This window comes from Plasmodium vivax, chromosome 3 (assembly GCF_000002415.2).
Source record: "Plasmodium vivax chromosome 3, whole genome shotgun sequence".
NCBI classification, from domain to species: Eukaryota; Apicomplexa; class Aconoidasida; order Haemosporida; family Plasmodiidae; genus Plasmodium; species Plasmodium vivax.
Window position 1 is genome coordinate 210,418 of NC_009908.2, and position 19,628 is coordinate 230,045.

At 47.5% G+C, this 19,628-nt stretch overlaps 5 protein-coding genes across 5 annotated transcripts, besides 3 other annotated features; 2 read left to right on the forward strand and 3 right to left on the reverse strand.

Annotated features, from left to right (window-relative positions):
• Positions 1-507: 507 nt before the first annotated feature.
• On the forward strand, positions 508-4,482 carry PVX_000910 (hypothetical protein, conserved; the record flags this gene model as incomplete). The annotated part of the gene is made up of 12 exons (XM_024731173.1): positions 508-571; positions 719-894; positions 1,065-1,176; positions 1,298-1,668; positions 1,789-1,995; positions 2,114-2,200; positions 2,285-3,232; positions 3,323-3,634; positions 3,784-3,864; positions 4,013-4,051; positions 4,179-4,299; positions 4,421-4,482. The coding sequence occupies 12 exons, from the start codon at positions 508-510 to the stop codon at positions 4,480-4,482; spliced, it is 2,580 nt and encodes an 859-aa protein (XP_024586977.1).
• A 102-nt stretch (positions 4,483-4,584) lies between these two features.
• On the reverse strand, positions 4,585-6,103 carry PVX_000905 (hypothetical protein, conserved; the record flags this gene model as incomplete). The annotated part of the gene is made up of 5 exons (XM_024731174.1): positions 4,585-4,689; positions 4,931-5,020; positions 5,143-5,393; positions 5,547-5,627; positions 5,773-6,103. 5 exons carry the CDS (start codon positions 6,101-6,103, stop codon positions 4,585-4,587), a joined length of 858 nt encoding a protein of 285 aa, XP_024586976.1.
• A 229-nt stretch (positions 6,104-6,332) lies between these two features.
• Positions 6,333-6,356: a microsatellite.
• Positions 6,357-7,069: 713 nt separating this feature from the next.
• PVX_000900 (hypothetical protein, conserved) lies at positions 7,070-13,804 on the reverse strand (the record flags this gene model as incomplete). The annotated part of the gene is made up of 5 exons (XM_024731175.1): positions 7,070-7,164; positions 7,287-7,342; positions 7,378-7,481; positions 7,826-11,275; positions 11,300-13,804. The coding sequence occupies 5 exons, from the start codon at positions 13,802-13,804 to the stop codon at positions 7,070-7,072; spliced, it is 6,210 nt and encodes a 2,069-aa protein (XP_024586975.1).
• Positions 8,915-8,953: a microsatellite.
• Positions 13,805-16,147: 2,343 nt separating the features above from the next.
• Positions 16,148-17,674, reverse strand: PVX_000895 (hypothetical protein, conserved; the record flags this gene model as incomplete). Its single annotated transcript, XM_024731176.1, has 1 exon — positions 16,148-17,674. The coding sequence occupies exon 1, from the start codon at positions 17,366-17,368 to the stop codon at positions 16,148-16,150; it is 1,221 nt and encodes a 406-aa protein (XP_024586974.1). The 5' UTR covers positions 17,369-17,674.
• Positions 16,960-17,084: a microsatellite.
• Positions 17,675-17,873: 199 nt separating the features above from the next.
• On the forward strand, positions 17,874-19,517 carry PVX_000890 (hypothetical protein, conserved). Its single transcript, XM_024731177.1, has 2 exons — positions 17,874-18,329; positions 18,474-19,517. Exons 1-2 carry the CDS (start codon positions 18,303-18,305, stop codon positions 19,410-19,412), a joined length of 966 nt encoding a protein of 321 aa, XP_024586973.1. The 5' UTR covers positions 17,874-18,302; the 3' UTR covers positions 19,413-19,517.
• The last annotated feature ends 111 nt before the right edge of the window (positions 19,518-19,628 follow it).

The window sequence follows — 19,628 nt, forward strand, 5'->3', positions numbered from 1 at the left end:
TCGCAAAGATGGGAAATCGCAAAGATGGGAAATCGCAAAAGTGGAAGTTTTCAAAAGTGGAAATTCCCAAATTGCAACGTTGCGCAGTTGCAAAAAAGTGAGCGGCAAAATGTGCTACACGTATGCTCAGCTGTGAACAAAAAATTGTGCCACCTGTTAGCCCTGCAATTGTGTAAACCGTTCGCCCCCCTTTGCGAATTTTTTATTTTCTCTTTTTTTTTGTGTTAACGGTGAACTGCCGAAGTTGTTAATTTTCCTTTGTCAGAGATTTGTGAAGTTGTGAAATCGCTAAGTTGTTAAGTTGTGATTTTGTTTCTTTTTTTTCCCTTATTTTCCTTCTTTTTTTTTCCTTTTTTTCCCCTTTGAACATGCCCCCGTTTTTGAGTACCCCCCTCAAGCGCGCCCTCTTTAATGACGCACCGCGCGTGTAACTGCCCATTCGGAGTGCCCCTGCCGACGAAACAACTCTGCAAAGTTCGAACTTTGGTGCCCCTGGCCATCTTCAAAATGAACGTGGAGGAGAAATACAAACTAGTTAAGGAAAAATATAAAGAGATAAAGGAGCAAAATGGTAATACTGCCTCTTGTTCTACCGTGCTGTGGGGAAACCAGCCGGTTGTCTCTCCACTCTCCCGTTATGATTTGTCTGCTGCCCCATTTTTGCCCCTCCCCATTTTTGCCTCTGCCCTTTTGTGCCTCCCCCTTTTTGCTCATTTAGACATCCTCAAAAAGGCCATAGTGGAATACAAAAAGGACATTAAGCAGCTGGAAAGAAATAATGAGGAACAGAAAGACAAAATTAGCCGCATGGCGGATGAGAACAACGACTTGTTGAGTAGCAACAGCCAGCTGTCCAGCAAGGTGGCGCAGCTGGCGAGTTCCCTGGAGGACAAGGTAGGGGAAACCCAGCACGAGAGGTTACCCTGTGTGGTGGTTACCCTGTGTGGCGATTACCCCGTGTGGCGGTCACGCCATTGCCAGCATTTACTGCAACGCGCTTGCGTCATGGGAAAGTCCCGCCGCCAGCCCCCTCACCCCATGTCTTTACGCCGCCCCAACCTCAGAAGAAGGGCAACTCCGGGTGGCGCAACTTAATGCTGCTCCCAAAAAACTCACGGGAAAACATCCAGGAGTCCGTCGCGTTCGAGGAGCTCGAAAATAAGATAAAGGAAAATGGTTCGCCCTGCCCTAGTGGAACGATGCGCACTATTTGGAGAAGGGTGCGTGTCTGTCACCTACTCTCCAGATGCCAGCTCAGACCAACACCCCTTCCTTCGATGTGCCTCTCCCCCTGCAGAGATGCTACACAAAAGAGTGGAGGACCTGCAGAATGAGAATAAAAAGATAGAGAAGGAGCTGGACGAATGTAGGACCCTCCACAAGGAGAAAATAAACGAACGAGAAAGAACCATTGACAGTCTGAACGAAGTTATTAGCAACTCCAGCAAAAGTGTCATCAGGTTGGAGCGCGAAAGAGACGAAATCAGGCAACAGGTCGAAGCGGAGAAAGCAAATTTTGCCCATCTCATAGAAAAAAAAAATGAATGCATAACGAAAATGGAGAGAAGCTACAAAGCTATGAGGAGAAAATGCTATCCAAGGTACAAAGTCAATTTTAATAGAATCCCTTTTTCGGCGAGGCCCGACCATTATGATGGTTACCTGCAGGTGGGTGAAGCGTGCAGGGGGGGCAACCAGTTTCACATCCCAGTTGGGCCCCTTGCAAACGTTTCATTCCTCTCTCCCACATGTCCCCTTTCCAACTGCTACTCCCCCCCCACTGTTCAGCGCCAAATCAACGAGCAGTGCCTACTATTCCAGAGCCACATCCTAAAGGCAATACAAAAGTTGCAAGCGTACCTCCTCAGCTGCAAGAATACCTTTGCGTCTCAAGCGAAGCAGTTAATTGATGTTTGCCAAAAATTGGAGGGAGAACAGAGGGATGACCAGTTTGACTATTCTAGGGTTGCGGACCTGAAGAGGATTTCCCAAAAGGTAATGCAATGTCTGCTACCCCCACCTCGGAGTGTTCACCATGGGGGGTACTCCTCCCAACCGCATTCACTGCCACTCCATGTGTTCATCTTCCAACCGTTGTGGACACCCTTCGAAGGAAGTCAGCTGCCTGGAGGAAGCGATCAGTCTGTTAGACGACCTCGGGACGTGGCTGCGTGGGAGCCAAGACAAGGTGCACGCGCAGGTAATTCTTCCACCATGTGGGGTTCTCCCACGGCAGTTGTGCTTCTCCCCTACAATAGTTGCGCTTCTCCCCCCCCCATGGCAGGCCCTCCTGCGCAACCTATCCACCGCCATAAAAAAGACGTTCCTAAACGTGATCATCTACCTGTGTGTCGAAGAATACCTCTTCCCAACGGACACGACAGCGAAATCCTTTTCACTGAAAAATGTCGCTCGAGAGTTGAGGTGTTTGAAGAGACTCCTTCTCAAAGCCGTCCACTTTTTCACCTTCATCTTGTTTGTAACTCCATACGAAAATGAAAAGATTGTGGAAGAGCATTTTAAGAAGAGAAATCCCGTTAAGTGGGTCGACGGAGCTGCAAAGGAAAAGAACGCAAAAAAGACAGAGCAGTACCGTGTGGAGGCGAACTACGAAGAGGTAGACACGAGTCTGCCAAGCAGTGAAGATGACACTGTGAAGAGGGACCAAATGCCAAAGGGGAGAGAAATCCATTTTAAAGAATTGCTCGAGGAGAGAGAAAAAAACTCCCTCGCAACATATGAACATTTAAAAAACTGCTCAGAAAAAAATAAAAAATTAGTTACCTTCTTGGGGAGAAAATTCCACAGCCTGTTAGAAGACTTAGGTCAAGCCTTCACATTTTTAAGGTCCTACTGTTCATTTCGCATTTTCGAGATGAAAGGATCTGAAGTTCTTCACGTAGACAACTCCAGGGTGATGAGCGAAATGTTAGATGCAACAGAATCGCTCATCAGTTATCTTGAAACATTCGATGCGGTGGAAAAGAAGATGCTCCCCTTGACTGCGTTCCTGTCTTACCAAAGATTTAACACTCGAATGGCGTTCGAAGAGGAAAGAAGTTGCCTAGACAGGATCAACGAGGCGTTCTGTCAAACCAGGCATATCCCCTACGCCGTGCTGGAGCGCAGCTTCGGGAACCTCCAAATGTGCAAGAGGGACAAGGACCAGCTGAACAAGGCGCTTCAGCGAAAAACCAAGTTGATCAAAAAGTTGAAGCGAAGTAACAACCAGGTGGGGTCCCACGCATGGGCCATGTGCGCGCCATGTATGCGCCATGTATACGCCGATCGTACACCGCTTCTTCACCCCTCCCCGTGACAGGCCCTCGGCGAACTTAAGGACGTACTGCTGACCAACAAAGAACTGACCCTCAACAACCAGTGCCTGGCCAACTGCCTGCCCAACCGCCTGCCCAACTGCCTTCCCCCAAAACGGGAGGCCGTCAACCACGTGGGGGAAGACGCCACCGAGGAGGGCATCCAGCATTACGCGGAAAAGGTCTTTAACTTTGTCACGTGCAGCAACGGAGACAAGCCAGGGTTAACTGTTCACGAGAAACAGCTCATCGAAGCGTACGTCTGTTCCTGCATACGTATAAAGAACTTGCACATGGAAATACGCAAGCACGTGGAGGTGAGGCCCCAGCTGCCACGAGCGCACCAGCTCGAGGGACAGCACGCATAGGTGTATGCAAAAGCGCCGCTTAACTTCTTCACCACTGTGGGCGCTTCCACGTGGAGCCCCGCCCCCCTCCACACGCAAACTCCTCCTCCCCCGTGCAGGTTCTGGAAAGCCTACAAAACGGGTTCAGCGTTAAGGAGGGCGAAATACAAAAACTGAATCTCCAAATAGAGGCGTACAAGGTAGTGCCGCAAAACCGCAGCGAAAGAGCAACCGCTCTTTTTTGCATCCACACAAATGTGTAGGTCCCCCGAAGGTACTATTTCTTGGGGGGAGCCTCTGCACGATTGACATTTCCCTCTGCATACGAAATTGGAATCCCCCACGCAGGAGGAAGAGATAAATATTCACAAAAAATACGAAGAGCAGGTAAAAACAGAGATGGGGGGGTGGCCACTCGGATGGACACATCGCAACACTGCACACACGTATGTCCCAACGCAGATGCTTACTCACCCGGGTGGATGTGCTTCCCCCTTTCGCTTCTCCCCAACAGATGAATACCCTGCACGATTTAATCGTCACCCTGGAAAAGCAGTTATCCAAGCTGAACGCTGAAAAGAACGTCAACAAGTTTTTCATCCTCTGCTCCATTTGCGGCAGCAAAAATAGCATCGGTAAAGTTGGGAAGGCGAATCGTCCGGTCGTTTGGGGGTTTGATCGTCCGGTCGTCTCATCGTCTGGCCACCAGTGCAGCTCCAATTTCGCCTCTTTCCATTCCCCCCCTTCTCTTCGCAGGCACCATTCTGAAAAACCGCAAGTGCCTCAAGTGCTGCTCGATAATTATTTTCTTCCAGTGAGCAGCCAAATGGGGGGAAGCCACAGAAAAAGGAGCAAAAGGACTCAGTTTGACGACGCGGTAGTTGAAGACCCCCGGTTGGAGATCCCGCTTGACCATGGCATCACTGCTTCGGCCAGTAGTCCTTGTACGTGAGCTGAATGCGCTTCCCCTTCTTGTTCACAAAGTTCGGGTCTATGTAATCCTCTGGCAGGGGCGTCTCCGGAATCTGCAGAAGAAAGGAGTGGATGGGAGGGTGAAAAAAACTTGGTGACGTAAAAAGTGATCATTTTGTGGGGCTACCAAAGAGGCCTCCCTATCTGTTCTCCCAATCTCTTATCGCCATTTGTGCGTTTTAGGGGGGGAGAAAACTCGCGCCCCAACGCTCCTCCTCGCACGCGATATTGTGCTCCCCTTCGTGTCCGTCTCGAGCCGATCTCTCTCTGGATCTCTCCATATCTCTCTCCCACCTTGCCGGGCTCGTAGGTCCACACCACTTCTGTCTCATTTAAGTCGTACTCCTCCGAAAAAACTACATTCCCGTCTTCCGGCAGTAGGTGCTGCGGGGCGGGTGCATAATGGGGTGGTTCGTTAGTTTGGCAGTTTGGCAGTTCGAGTGCGACCACTCCGATGCAATCACATCGCGTGCAACCACTCCGCGCGCGACACTCCTCAGGCGTACCGCTAACTCCCCCAACTTAATCGAATTGTACGGCTCTTTGTAAGTTAGCCTCGACACGTCAATTTGAAAAGGGGGGGGAATATTATTCCCTATCACTTTGCACTTTATGTAGTTCATCGCCAGCTGGACGTGGTAGCCATTGACGTACGCAGGGCAGCCGATAAGACCAACGATGCTGCACGGGATGTTTAACTCGGTCACTTGGTTGCTAACCACTCTGGCGAACTTGAGGAAGTAAATGTGCTTTTCGACTGTTCAGAGGGGGGGGGAAAGATGAGGTTGGCGGCGGAGTGCAGTGATGGCGAAGCGCTCTTGCGATGGGGTTATGCTGTCATACTGTTACGCTGTCATGCTGCCATGCCGCGGGGGCGCAACTGGCCAACCGCCCACCTGTGCAGACTCACCCGGATCCGCCTCAACGTGTGACACGACGCACTCGACGACGTTCCCATCGACGTGAATTCTGAACAGCCTCGCGGAGAACACTGAAGGGGGGGGGAAGGGCACTTATCAGGGGGGAGCTACTAGCACGCACCATTGGTGAAGAAGCATGTCGGTACGCTCCCTTTTTTGTCCTTATTTTATCTTATTTTTTCTTATTTTTCCTTTTTTCCGCTTTTCGCGCATTACGCAAAGACAGGTGGCCGTCCTCCTCCTCGAAGGCATACTCATCAATCAACCTGTGGTCGATGCAAATCCGCTGCTCCGCTCCGTACTTCCAAATGATGGCGGGAATGTACCCGTGCACTTGGAGCAGCTCCTTCTTCTTAAACTTCTCCCAACATCTGCCCTGCACATCCACCACCGTGCTTACCCTACTATGCGAATTGAAGTAGCTCACAATTTCGTGCTTCAGAAAGTCCCACTGCTTGTACTTCAAATGCAGCTTGTAATTTAGGTGGTTCCTTTTTGCACTGTTCATGAAGAACGTTGGTTTGCTAATTAGCCTCAGCTTGTTCATTTTTTCCGCCAGCGTTGTTGTGGTGTGCCAAGGAGGGGGACGCGGCCTCAAGCGGCATCTCCTCCCAGGCAGTTAAGATGGCTCACACACGCATAATTAGCTAGCGCATATGTAAGTATGCCCCCAGTGTGAGCATGCGCATGGGCACACCCCACTTCTACAAGGAAAATCGCGCAAAAGGGGAAGCAACCAGGCACTCCACAGTGAACCGCGCGCGAAACAGCTTCGTTAAAGCATATAGGAGGAGCAGCAGTGGAGCAAAAAAAAAAAAAAAAAAAAAAAATGCATACACATACGCATACATACACCTAGCAAATCGAACGCGCGAACAAATTCACTGGTGAGCTCGCTAACGCATGTAGCTTATACACATGAACATGCGTACTCCACGCGCCGCTTCTTCCTTCTCTGAGGGGGACTCACAACCGAGTTGAACCCATTCCGCAGGTGCAGTCCTTCCCAGCGATACGCACTTGAAAGAAAGAAGAAAAAAAAAAAAATTCTCCAACGTTTTGCCACCTTCGCTCTTTTTAGAGGGATCCCCACGCAACGGTGCCAACGGAGGGGAAACCGTTTTGCCCGTGCGTGAATTTCAAACAAGCGCTTCTAGCCAATTCGTTTTCTGCACCACCTGTGGGGGGTGTTACTACCCGCAAAGTTGTTAGCGGCCTACCAGACGGCTCTCCTTGTGGAAGTAGCCCAACTGCACATGGTAGCAAAAGGGCACATCATGCAGGGAACAATCCACTGAGACCTTCCGAACGATTCCCCTACAAGGTGCCCATGATGATGTTGCCTAAAAAGGGGCGAATGTGCCCATATGGGCGTGCACATATAGGGGTGAATTTATTTTTAGATTTTTCTTTTTTGGGAGCTTCTTCTCCTCTCACAGGGCTATGCTACTCCACAAGTGCCCTATGCTCACACCACACGGGTGTTTCCTCCGCCCGCGTGTTTCCCCCCGCATTACCATTCATCTCGTACAGGTCGTCGTTTGAGCCCCCCGTTTCGGAGGCGTACTTCTTGTTCCTGCTCAGGGAGTAGGTTTTCAGTTCTATGGGCTGCGAAAAGATGGAAGGGGTGGGAGGGGTTCGCAGGATGAAAGGCAGATGTGCAAATGTGCATATGTGCAAATGCGCAGATGACGAGAGGGACACGGTGAAGCGCATTCTAATTGGCCAACATGTATACGACTTCGCTCGCAAAGACACCAATGGCGAATGCCCCACATGTGCCCGCCTTTTCATCGCGCGCTCGGTAGTACCGCCTCAAACGTCCTGCTGTAAATTCGTATGAGCTCCTTTTTGAGGAAGGACCTCTCCCGACGACAAGACACAACCAGTTTGAAGAACTGCCTCGCCTCGCTTTCGCACAATGCCTGAATGGAGTTAAAAAAAAAAGAAGAAAAAAGGGGGGGAGGTGGTCAACGGGGTATGGGTCTCTCTCAAAGAAGACCACTACACGGGTTGATTCGCACAGGCACTAGATACACACACTGCCCAGGCGTGGCAAACCATGTGAACTTAATCAGTGCGATCGTTACGCGACTGTCATTACGCGACTGCCATATCGTTTGCCATCGCACCGCAGAGGGGCCCCCCTGGTGCGGTGAGAATGAGGTTCACACGGAAGCGCCGCTGTGCGTTTCTGCACATTTCTGCACCCCTCTGTACATCTCTCTACACCACTGTACACTTCTCTACTCCTCTACCCCCCACTTACGTCGATCTTCTTGAACGCGTCAGAGCTTAAGCCTATGCCGCTCGTGTGCGACGAGAAGTAGCAGGGGAAGGTCTCCTTCCTGCAATTCTTTTCGATGGTCTTCCTATCACTGGACGAGTAAATGGCCACCTGTATGTTGTAACTTACGTTCATGTTCATTCTTTTGACATACGAGCTTTGCAGGAACACCGTGATGATGTTTACTTTTATGGTTAAGAAATGGTCTGTCGGTTTGGCCTTCTTCCCGGGAGCTTTGCGGAGGGTCGTCGCGGCTTTGCCTGCATCTTCCCGGTTGTCCTTGTGTGGGGCCGTCCGTTGATCACTTTTATGCGCAGAACTTTTGCGGGAAGCACTTTTATTGGCAGCACTTTCCTGGGCAACACCGTTGTGGTCCCCTGTTTGACCGATCTGTTCACCCACCCCCGATTCTGCCCGCTCTTCCACCTCCGTTTCTTCCCGCTCTTCCACCCCCGTTCCTGTCTGCGTCTCCTCCTCCTTTCCCGTAAAACTCACTCCCGCGTCTTCTCGCCCCCTCGAATCCATTCTCAGCGAAGGCTCCACGTCGCTGTCACTTAAGTAAATATTTCGTTTAACTCGAACGGCGTTTGTCAGCCTATAACTGAGGCTGCTTTTGCTCGAGTGGACGTGACTTGGTCTTTTAAGTTTCGCTTCGTCCTTTCCGTGTGTCGCGAAGGGATCAGCAAAAGGGGCCGCTTTTGTTTCGTCGTTTAAACGAAGTGTGCACGGTGTGTGTGCTGCCTTGATTTGCGCAAAAATTAGGGCCTCCCCTTTTTCTGCACCTCGAGTTGATGTTCCCGCGTGTGTTGCCCCTAAAGATGCTCCTTCTAATGGTGACGCCGGTGGCGGTGGACAACCCCCCTTTTCTTCTTTTTTTTTTTTCCCCCCCTCAATAACCAATTTTCGCGGCCAACGGACGGGGGGCGCCCCTCTGCCGCCCCCAGTGCAACTCAGATTTGAGAACTGATCTGTTCCTGGCACTTCCTCCAGAGTTGCATTCTTCCCGTTTGGCATTTCTTTTACATTTCCTCGTCTACTCATAGCAAACTGTTTGGACAAGTCGCGCCGCCCCTCGCTTAGGTTGCAAACAAGTGAAAGGTCTTTTTTTTTTTTTTTTGTTTTTTTTTTTTTTTTCTTCTTCTGCTCTTCAGCACCATCCATTCCTTCACCGGGGCTATCCCTTTTGAGGTATTTTTTTTCAAGAAAAAATTCGAGGGTACTCTTGGAGCATTCAATATGCCTTAAATCGACATAGTTCGAATTTCTTGCCTTCCCTTTTTCATTTTTTAAAACTGGCTTGTCCATTTCGCGCTGCGTCATTTTGTGTGGGAACGAGCCCATTGCGCGGGGAGATGATTTTCCCCTTCGATCGATACGACAGCTTTTTCGGCGTCCCACCAGGTTCGTTGTCCGCTTGGGGTTATTCCCCTCGTGAGTGCCTTCCTTCCTAGGAGCATTAGACATATGGCTCGTCGCGTGTGGGGCACTCAACCTTATTTCGTTTTTATTCCTCCCATTTGGGGGACTCCTCCCTTCATGAGGCTTTAAAGGATCCCCCTCTTCTGCCACCACTAGGGGGGAAACAATTTCCTCCACATTTTTCCCAAAATTGGTAAAATCGTAAAATTCGCTCTTCTTGCTAAACCCCTTTGCAGTGTTGTCCTTTTGGTCCTTTCCCTTGGCAATTTTTTTTTCTGCTGATGGGCCCAAGTTACAATTTTGCTGCTTTTCCTTCCCAGGTCTGCTCACCAAGTGTGATGTGCTGCTCCCCCCTGTGAGAGCGCCCATGCGTCTAAGATTGTTTTTCCTTGGAGATGCTGCCTCAGAGGAGCAAGGTAATTTTCGAGGCGATCCTTCGGTGTTAAGCGCATCCACTTCTTGTTCTAAGCCGTTTTCCTTTTCCCACTCCTTTCCCACCTTGCTACCCTTGGAAAGCTGGTAAAATCGTTCTATCACACTCGGGTGGGACTTGTCAATCATCCGCTCACTTCTCCCACTGTCGTAGCTTCTCTTTTCTCCCTTTCCCCTTCTTACCTCTACATGCGACGTTTTAGTGCCTTCCTCCGTTTGATTAGCGGTCGGTTCTTCTTCCCTTCGAGGAGGTTCCCCCGATGAGCCTCCTTCATCCAGACTTTGGGCACCATTCTCAACCGCTTTGCAGCTTTGCCTATCCGTCTTAAAGCTCCCACAGGGGTGGTCACCATCCCGATTGCTCTTCCTCGCATATGAATCTTCAAACGTGTTAGAGGCTCCTTTTTTGTTTTCTCCTTCCTTGTGTTCTTTTTTCCCCCTAAAATTTTTACTGTGATAAATTTCTACTCTCCCTTTTCCCTCCTCCACGTTATGCTCTCCCTTTTGGGAACCATTATGCGCACTAACCAGAGGGTCCAACTGATCCCTCGGGGGGCCACTCACAAGGGCGAAGTCTTCGTCTCTCTTACCTCCTCCCCCTTTAAAGACATGCCCTGAAGAACTTCTGTCTAACTGCCTACAGGAACCCAGTTCACCCTCTGGACGGTTCCAATTTTCTCGCTTAACCGCTTCTGCTTCTACCCCCCTTGGTAGAGAAAAACTTTTTATAGTAACCTGCTCGCCTTTCTTATCATCTACGATCTTTACGATAGAGCTGCGTAAAGGGGAACTCAATTGGATGTCTCTTGAGTCCTCCCTTTTTTGACCATCCTTTGGAAAAGGCCCCTCTGTTTTGTTACCTCCGCGTGGATTCCTCACCTCCGTAAGGTACTCTTTAAAGTTAGTCACATGGTGCCCCCCTCCCCATTTAGCTTCTTTACTCTTTGGATAACTCCCCTCCAATGCAGATTTTCTTGGTAAAGTGAATTTTTTAGGCGTGCCAATTCGGATTGCGCTTCCTTCGGGCCTTCCACCTACAACGGGTGCACCTCTCTTAAGGGAACATTTCAGAGGGCCCTTTCTATCAAAATGGGTAGCTACACCCTTGGGACCTTTTTTCACAAGAGGGTTTTTTCCGCCAGGCTGCTTCATCCATCTGCTACACACATTGACATTCCATTTGGCGAAAGGGGAACTCTTTCCAAACTTATTAGCATTGTTAGTTCCACCCTTTGTGGGAACCCTTAAAAGGGCATCTTCCAACATGAGGCCTTTTCCTCCCTTGTGGTTGCTGTCCTCATTAATGAGCTTCTCCCGCTCTTCAGCGAAAAAGACGCGCTTCCTTTCCTGAGCCCACTCGGAGTGAACACCTACCACCTCATGTTGATAATCTTGCTTGGAGAAACTCCACCCCATGTTGGGAAAAGGGATGAATCTGTCCACCAGGTTATTGCCATACCGTTCTCCACTCGCCTCTCCATCTGAAGCGCAATAATCATATATCCTTTCTATCCTTGAAAATAGTTTTTTTTCCTTCTCGACTGCTTTCTTTATCCCCATGGGATTTTTCACACCTGTCAACTCGACTTTGTACCTTACGCTTACCTTTTTGCGCGCCCCCCGAAAGTTCCTCTCCTCCCGCTGCTGATGATGCTGCTCCTGCTTATGATGATTCCCCCCCTCCTCGTAGTTTCTCACTACCAGCATGGTCAGCGGCAGGCTCCTTGGGGCATCATCCAAATAGACCCTTTCCAGTTTGTCCATACCCCCGTTTTCCCCCCTCCCCAAGTCTTCCTTCTGTTGCTCCTGTTTCCATTCCCCCGTTGTGTTTCCCCTTTTCCCTCTTCCCCCCTTTCGAATTCCCTTTTCATCCCTTTTCAGGTTCTTCCTAATTAATGTGTGGCCATTCTTCACGCATCTCCCCTCTACCCTCACGTACCTGAAGAAAAGGTTTAACATACTTTCGGCTTCACCGTCCCAGTTTTCCTTTTTCAATATTCTGCAAATCTGCCCCTGAACGTATTCGCGTCTTCTCAAAAGTGCGTCGTCGCTATGTTCGCTCTCGGCATTGATAGGAGGCTGCTCGCTCTGTAGTAACTCATCTGGGAGCGCCTTCTCCCCCCTGGACGTTGGTTCTTGAAAGGCTAAATAGAGGTCATCCTGGCCGCGTCTGCTACCGCTTCTGCTGCCACTTCTGCTACGGTTGCCGTTTTCCGGGATGGAGTCCCCTCGGGGGGGGTCGACCTCTCCTGCCAATTTTCCACCTTCATACATTTCGTCGCAAAATGGAAAGCGGTATTTGTCGTCATCACTACCATGACGGTGCTCGCCCCCGCTGAAGTAGTCAACGCGGGCAGATCCCCCCGAATTGGACAAATCTGCTTCACTGTGCGCCTCCCCGATGTCACCTACACCGCTCAGTGGAATACATTTCCCCCTTAAACTGGTGTACCTGCTCTTTCCAAAGTAGACGTTATGCGCTCCATTTTTAGAACCTTCTTCTAGGGATACATAGGAATAGCCCTCACTGGAGCCTTCTCCTTTTCTGGCGTTCTGGTGATCCTGTTCCCCCCCAAGAACCCTTTTAGACGTCACATCTGGACTGACACCATTTTTCAAATTCGCGTCTGCCATATTTGCATGCATCTCCCTGCACTTGTCGCTAAAAAAATATTCTCCTTTTTGGTCATACTCTACTTTTTCACCGGAACGGTGCTTTCCGCACATTTCAAGTTTCTCTACATCTCCTTCGACTTCGCAAAAATGAAAGCCTTTCTTGGACAGCTTGAACATCCGCAAAGGTCTCCCTTCTTGTACCTTTCCGTCGTTCCTTCTGCTACCATGCCCGCGATACCCCTCCCAATTTGACCCCAAATCAGCACTGCTACCACTTTCGTGCGTGTCACTTTTTGAGGACTCCACAGAGCTTACCTCACACCCTTGACATTTCCGTGCCTCCGTTTTGTTTCCTCGACTGTCCACATAACATACAAACTGCTCACTCCCTTTGGGTGGCGGCAATTTGCCCTTTTTTTTCTTCCCCTCCAGAATCTCCCCTTCTAAAGAGTCTCCCTCGAATCTGCCACTGTTCAATTTATTTTCCCATTTTTCACGATCCCCTTTTTTCCTTTCACGGGTGAAGTTGTGTCCTTTCCCCGTTTCGAAAGAATCCATAGAACGTTTCTTCAGTTTTGATTTATTTTTCCTTAATCGCTTTTTCTTGGGTTCCCCCTTGTACACTGTCTTCCTCCTCGAGTGCTCTCTAAACATTCTCCTTTTTTCTATCCCATTACTCGAATCGGACGTTGCTCTTTCGTGCGCTATTTTTTCACCACTCTTTTGATTTCTACCGAACCGCTTTATGGGCGAGAGAATTGTTGAACCTTTACAAATACGCTTCCTACTCATTTTGGAGTCCTTAAGATCGCTACTTAAGGACGTGTTTGTTTCGCTGGTGTCTACTTCTGGTTCGTCTTGTGGAAGGTTCCCCTTTTTTCCCTCTTCATTTAGACTCGAATGACCTAATCTGCTAGCGCCACCAATTTGAAGGCTCACATGGCTCCTCCTCTCATCGCAGGGAAGAGCATCTCTTCCTAAGCGGTCATGGTTTTTATTTACGTTTACCTTTCTTCCTTCCTTTTTTTTCCTATCAACTTTGCCATTTTTAGGAACGCCTCTTCTATCGATCATTTCTCGTAAGTCCTCACCCCCGTTGGGTAAAGTCAGCGAAAGACCAGAATGGAACTTTGGCACATTAGCACATTTTTTGCTACACCATATTTTCGAACCACATTTTGTAAGGTCTCCCCCATTTGTGCATTTCGATTTATCACCATCAGTGGGCTGGAAAGATGCAGCTGCTTCAATTTTGTCATTCGCTAAATCTTTGCAACTTTCAAGTCCTTTGTTTCCCCTCGTCGCTTCTTTCGTACCTTCATTACGTTTGTTACTCCCTTTATGGGTACTCTTTCTTTCTCCTCCTTCTGAATCGCCTTCTATGTCTCCACAACTTGGCAGGAAAGATGTAAATTGCTTATCTTGAGTTGCAGTGAGCTTCTCTTCCAATTTTCTAAACGCGTTCTCTAAAATTTCGTTCTTCTTTTTTATCATTCCATTTGAAAGGACAAACTGTGGAGTGACCCTTCCATGAGTATTACTTTTAGAGACACCGCTTCTTTGCATACATTTTTTATCACTGGTAAGGAGGAGGTGTTTAGTCTTTCCCTCTGATCTATGGTTAGGTTGCTCTGCATTGCCTCTCCAACCTGGTGCGACATGTTTTGCTCCCACAGGGGAGTTATCCAACACGGTTTTCTCGAAACCTGCTTGGAAAAATTGTACACAAGTACGTAAATAATTTTACAAATAATGGATAAAAAAGGCAGCATATTAAATGAGCGGCGAATACATTTTTAAGTAATTACTTGGAGATGCACCCCTTGGAGCGTTTTCACATCTACTGAGATCTTGGCTTAGTCCAAAATCCTGCAAAAAAAAAGATCCACGTTTTGAGAACTTTGTATCTTTCTGCATGCATGTGTCTATCCTCACGGTGACTCCTTAACGTGTGGAATTGCCTATTGAAGCACCCGTTGGGAGAATCTCATCATGTTCAAGTGATACCGCAGATATACATGCACTGGAGCAATACGTACATAGAATGCAGCACAACGGATTATTCCCTCCCAGTTGCTACGCACCCCGTGCTGGCACTTCTGCCCAGCTAACGTACCTCACATGGATATACGGATTGTCCACAATTGCAGCCCTCATAAAAATGTTCCAATTTTAGTACATTGTAATAGTCGAGTAGGTCATTAAAGAACTTCCTCTTAACACTCTCGTTGAAGAGTCTGATCTCTTCGTCGTTCCTAAATCCCGGGGAACACTCAACATGCTCTTCTCCATCAAAATTTTCTGAGTCGTAATTCGCCTTGGCGGAAAAGGCACACCTATTATGTCGTTCCCTTTCGAGATAACTTTCAAAATTTTGTATCTCGTTTGATGCTCCGCTAAGGTCTATTTCTTGCGACTTTTCTGTTTTCCCCCTTCCCGAGCGCAAGTTTCTAAGCGTTAAATCAAAGACATCGTCAACGTACTTCTTCCTTTTGTCGTGGACGACCTACAAATAAAAATGCGAGTGGGCGTGTCACCGCTTTGGGAGAGGGGTAGGCAAAAAAAAGTGCTTTGAAAAGTTGCTCACCTTTGTCTTTCCGCTCTGCAGTATTCCTACGTGAAAAAGTGAAAGGTGCAAATAGAATGCGTTACTCGAAGGCGCCAATGTGGCGTGTTACCCAAATGTGCAAATAAAACGCTTAAATGAATTTGCTTTAAAAGGTTCGCTGTACTTCTCAAGTTTTCAATTAGGAAGGGCGAGTCTTCACTGCAAAGAAGAAAAAAAAAAGAGAATAATTTTAAGGGAACAAATAAACAATCGTGGCATTAATACGTCAAAAAGGTTTGCACTCTTCGTTCCCCTGCTGAGTAGTTAATTTCCCCCTTTTTTGCCGCCGCGCTTACTCAGAAATCATGGTTAGGCTGCTTGTAGACGCGATTACGAGAACTGTTCTGGGTGATCGCTTTTCCGAAGGAGAAGGTGTGAGTAAATCGTCTTTTAAGTTAAGTGCAAAGATGAAAATGAAAATGAAAATGGCAAGAAAAAATATAAAGTAACATAAATTTAAAAAAAAAGGAAAATAACATCCTACTGCGCAGCAAAACAACAAAATAGCTAGTTGCTAAAAAAAAAAAAAAAAAAACACACACACACACAACTTAAGTGTGCCGCGAAAAAAAAAAATTCTGAACGTTCAGAAAGTATTGATAACACTGTTCGACATTTTGGCTAGCTGGAAAAAAAAAAAAAAATCCTCAAACAGTTTTATCCATTTCGAACTTTCGCCAATTACCGCGTCGGCGGTGGGTATTACTATCCATTTCGCTTTCCTAACTGCTTACGAGGACAAACGGAGGGGATAGCAGGACTATTTCACTGCATGTGCGGAAATACGCCCTCCATAGTTTTCGCTTTATGTGTCTGTTGGAGCGGGTTTCCACTTGGCATACCACCCTTTGTTGCTTCCCATCGTTGTCGTTTTTACCGCGTGGCTACCGCGTTGATTAAAGAGATGCTATTCGCCAAATGACACATCGGCCAATTTACACAGCGCCGCAACGCTCTACGCGCCTTTCTTTAAGGGTCACGCGAAAATAAAAATGTTTCCATCACCGCTGTTTGGGCAAACTTGGTGACATGCACAAATGGTACTAAAAAAGGGAAAGCCAAGTACGTAAAAAAAAGGAAAAAAAAAAAGAAAAGAAAAAAAGGAAAACAAAATCTTAACTACACAACTGCTAAACAGAAGCAAACTGAACTGTGCGCAGTACGCCCAGACTGGAGGGACACAAATAAACGCACGGGGAAGGACCCCCAAATAAGCCGCTCCGCCATTTTCACTCAAGATCGTACTTAACCATCCTGATCAGTTCCGGAACGCCGCTCTTAAACGGCTCGGACATGAGCATACATTTAAAAATGGTGTGAACTCGAGAAATACAAATTATAATTACGTATGCCATTTTTCTATAAGCAATGCAGGTGAGATAGTTGGATAAAATTCTCCCCACATAGTACAACAGACGCACGTTAATTTTTATTTTCTCATACAATTCTATCATTAAATATTCGTCACTCTCTGCTATAACGTCAGCAAAAATGGACAGGACGCCATGTAACTTCTTCACATAATGGTTACAGCTAAGGAAGAATTTTAACTTATGGTAAGTGTTGTAGTTGCTGTTCATGTACCTCTTCAGGAACGTGTATTCGTTAAACAAATTGATTAACATATTTTTGAAGCTCTTTTTGTATTGGACGATGTAACTCTTTATTTCGATACACTTCGATAGGATAGCCTTAGTTGTCTCTTCGCTAATTCCGTGTTTTTTTGTTACCTTCCTTTTGGCCTTTTTTGTGCCCGCTGGGGGATTACAAAATGATTCGTTTGGATCTTCTTTAATGTTAAGCTCTTCCCATCGGTTATTTTGTAAAGGCAAATTTTGCATCTTACCGTTTGTCGTAACCTTTGATCGGCATTTTTCTACGAATGCCCCACAGGGTCCGGTGCGAGACGTTTTTTGATTCACGGGGGTATAGGTGAATGCCTCCGGAGGGCTGATTTGCTCTCGTGCTATGATTTTCCAGCTTACTCTGCCTATTTGATGCGTTCCCGTCGGTCTATAGAAGAGGCTAAACACGTTTGGAAGGCCAGTTGGAAGACCAGCTGGATGATCAGTTGGATGGTCAGTCGGTTGATCAGTTGGAAGACCAGTTGGATTGTCAGTTGGTTGGTCAGTTGGATGGTCAGTTGGAAGACCAGTTGGATTGTCAGTTGGTTGGTCAGTTGGATGGTCAGTTGGATGCTCGCTTGGATGCTCGCTGGGATGCTCGCTGGGATGCTCGCTGGGATGCTCGCTTAAATGCTCACCCTGCTTCGCCATCTTCTCCCTCACAAGTGTTCCTTCGCCCGCGAGCCCATCGTACTTATGAATAAACCTGTGCAGCAGCACCCACTTTCCTATTTCTTTCCGCACAATAAGGTCCATCTGGCTTTTTCCACTTATCATGGAATGTTCCCCATTTCGCAGGTCGTTCGGCAGTCCCGCATCGCGCATCTTACTCTCCCTGGTTATCCCTTTGCAACTTCTGCTTCCCTACTGGTGGGGGTAGTCTCTCCCTATGGTGTTCCTTCGGCCCTATTTCCTTCACTTGGTGATTTTTTTTTTTTCTTTTGGTTTTCCTTTATTATGCTTCTCCACAACGTTGGGCATTTTTTTCTCATACTTTCCACTCTTCAGATTTATTTTTAAAAATTTCCTGAGAAAGTAAAAAATAAATCTTCTTTTCTCCTTCGCAGGAACGAGGGTAAACTGTGCCATGCTCCTGGGTTGACTCTTCGCAGTGTCGTTTCTTCACCAGTCTTCACATATAATGTTAATGTTGTATGTTATATTTTGGGCTGGCTAAAAAAACGGACGGCAAGAAACCGCTGAAGTGGTTGAGATGAATGTAAAATGGGGGCCTCAAAATGGGGCTTCAAATGGGTCGACGTTTTGAAAGCGGCGCGGAAATTTCCCAGCTGCATGCGGGTTAAAGCGGGAGAAAAAAAAAAAAAAAAAAGCACAAAAAAATGGGAAAAAAATACGCAAAATAATGGGCAAAATGCCGCGCAAAATGCTACCCCAAAACAGCCTTTAACAGAGCGCCGCAGCCCGCGAAGGCGTTGCAAAAAGGCCAGCGTTCCATACGCTTGCCCGTGCTGCTCTCATGGCAACCCCGCTGCATCCGCTTGAAGGGACAGCGTGAGAAGGTTAACCTAACGTGTGGATTACCTCCCCTGATGTGCACGTAATATTGTGGGCGCGTCACCCCTCCCCCGTGAGTGCAGTGATATGCGGAAACACGACTTTTCTCGCATCTGATAGGCGAAATGCGTCCAATAGAGGGGCACACCTGTTGAATGTTATTTCCCGCCTATTGGCTCCCCCCACTGGGTTCTTTTGCCCATTCGTTGCATTCTCAGATTAATTCCCATTCGAAAAGAACGTCATGTTTACCTTCTCTTCGTTTAAAAAGGTTAAGCTGGGTTCGCACAGGATGTGGCCCCCCACGGGGGCAGGTCTGCCTCCGCAATTAATTTATACCCATGTGCAGCCTACCATGTTAGGGAAATTCCAAACATTCGTGCACCCTCTCTTTTTTTTTTTTCCTTCCTTTTAGCTGCTCGTCGGAGTGAGCGCCGCCAACGGAGGGGTAATCGCGGGCTGCTTTTACATCTACAAAAAGAACAGACCCGCAAACGACGACACGTTAGAAGAACCCAGCGAAAGCTTCAGAATGAAAACCTTCGATGAGCTAGCGAAAAGTTACGACGAAAAAAATGACTTCATAGAAAAAGTCACCTCCATAAACAAATACAAAAAGAGGAACTTTCGAAAAGTGAAAGGAGTAGTCCTAGAAATAGGGGCAGGGTCAGGAAGGAATTTCTCATTTTTAAAAAAAGTAGACATCTTAGTATGCGTGGAAAAAAGTGAAAAAATGTGCGAAGAAATGAAAAAAAAATTGGAAAAAATAAAACCATCATATCCTGTATACATCATAAATGAAGACATAAAAAATGGCCTCTTTCGTCCCAACGTTTTCGATTCTGTCATTTCGTCTTTCACCTTATGTTCGTTGGAGCATGTGGACCACAGCTTAGAGAACGTCCACCAAGCGTTGAAACCTGATGGCCGGTTTTACTTAATCGAGAGAGGCATCATTTATAACAAAATGATTCGATACATTTTGAAGAAACTAAATTTATATCCGAATAAAAGAATTCCCTGGGAATTTGGCTATTATGAAAATAGGTGCCCCTTGCAGATTTTAAAAAAAAACAATTTCCACGTCATCTTTAAGTTAGTAAAAAATGCCGGCAGCATTTACATACTTACAGCTAAGAAGCAGGGGGGCTCTTCTCCCCATGCTAAGAATGATGCGTTCCTCCCGCATGCCAACGGGGGAAATGCAATTCAAAAGAGCGGTCATCTGCAAAGCGAAGTTAACGACAAAAGTGAGGTGGACCAAACGAGGGGTACGGGGACCCCCATCGATATTAAAGATATATTATGCCATCGAGGGGGAGCCCCGATTTATTACGCATACAGAAATGGGTGAGAAGTGGCACTCCGCATGGGCGTATCGACGTGTGAATGGGGGGGGAGTGCGGCGAAAAGGAAAAAAAAAAAAAATGCACACGTTTGTCCACGCAAACGCTTCTCCACGCACACCCCTGACTAACTGCTTCGCTCAACTTAGCCAATGCGAGCAACTCGCAGGATTCAAAGAGGTTCCATTTTCGCTTTAGGGGCGAACAAAAATGGGAGGAGGCTA

Coding starts and splice junctions, on each gene's coding strand:
- PVX_000890 (XM_024731177.1), top strand. CDS start 18,303: ATGTTTACCTTCTCTTCGTTTAAAAAG. Junction 18,330..18,473: donor CCTTCTCTTCGTTTAAAAAG/GTTAAGCTGGGT, acceptor CCTTCCTTTTAG/CTGCTCGTCGGAGTGAGCGC.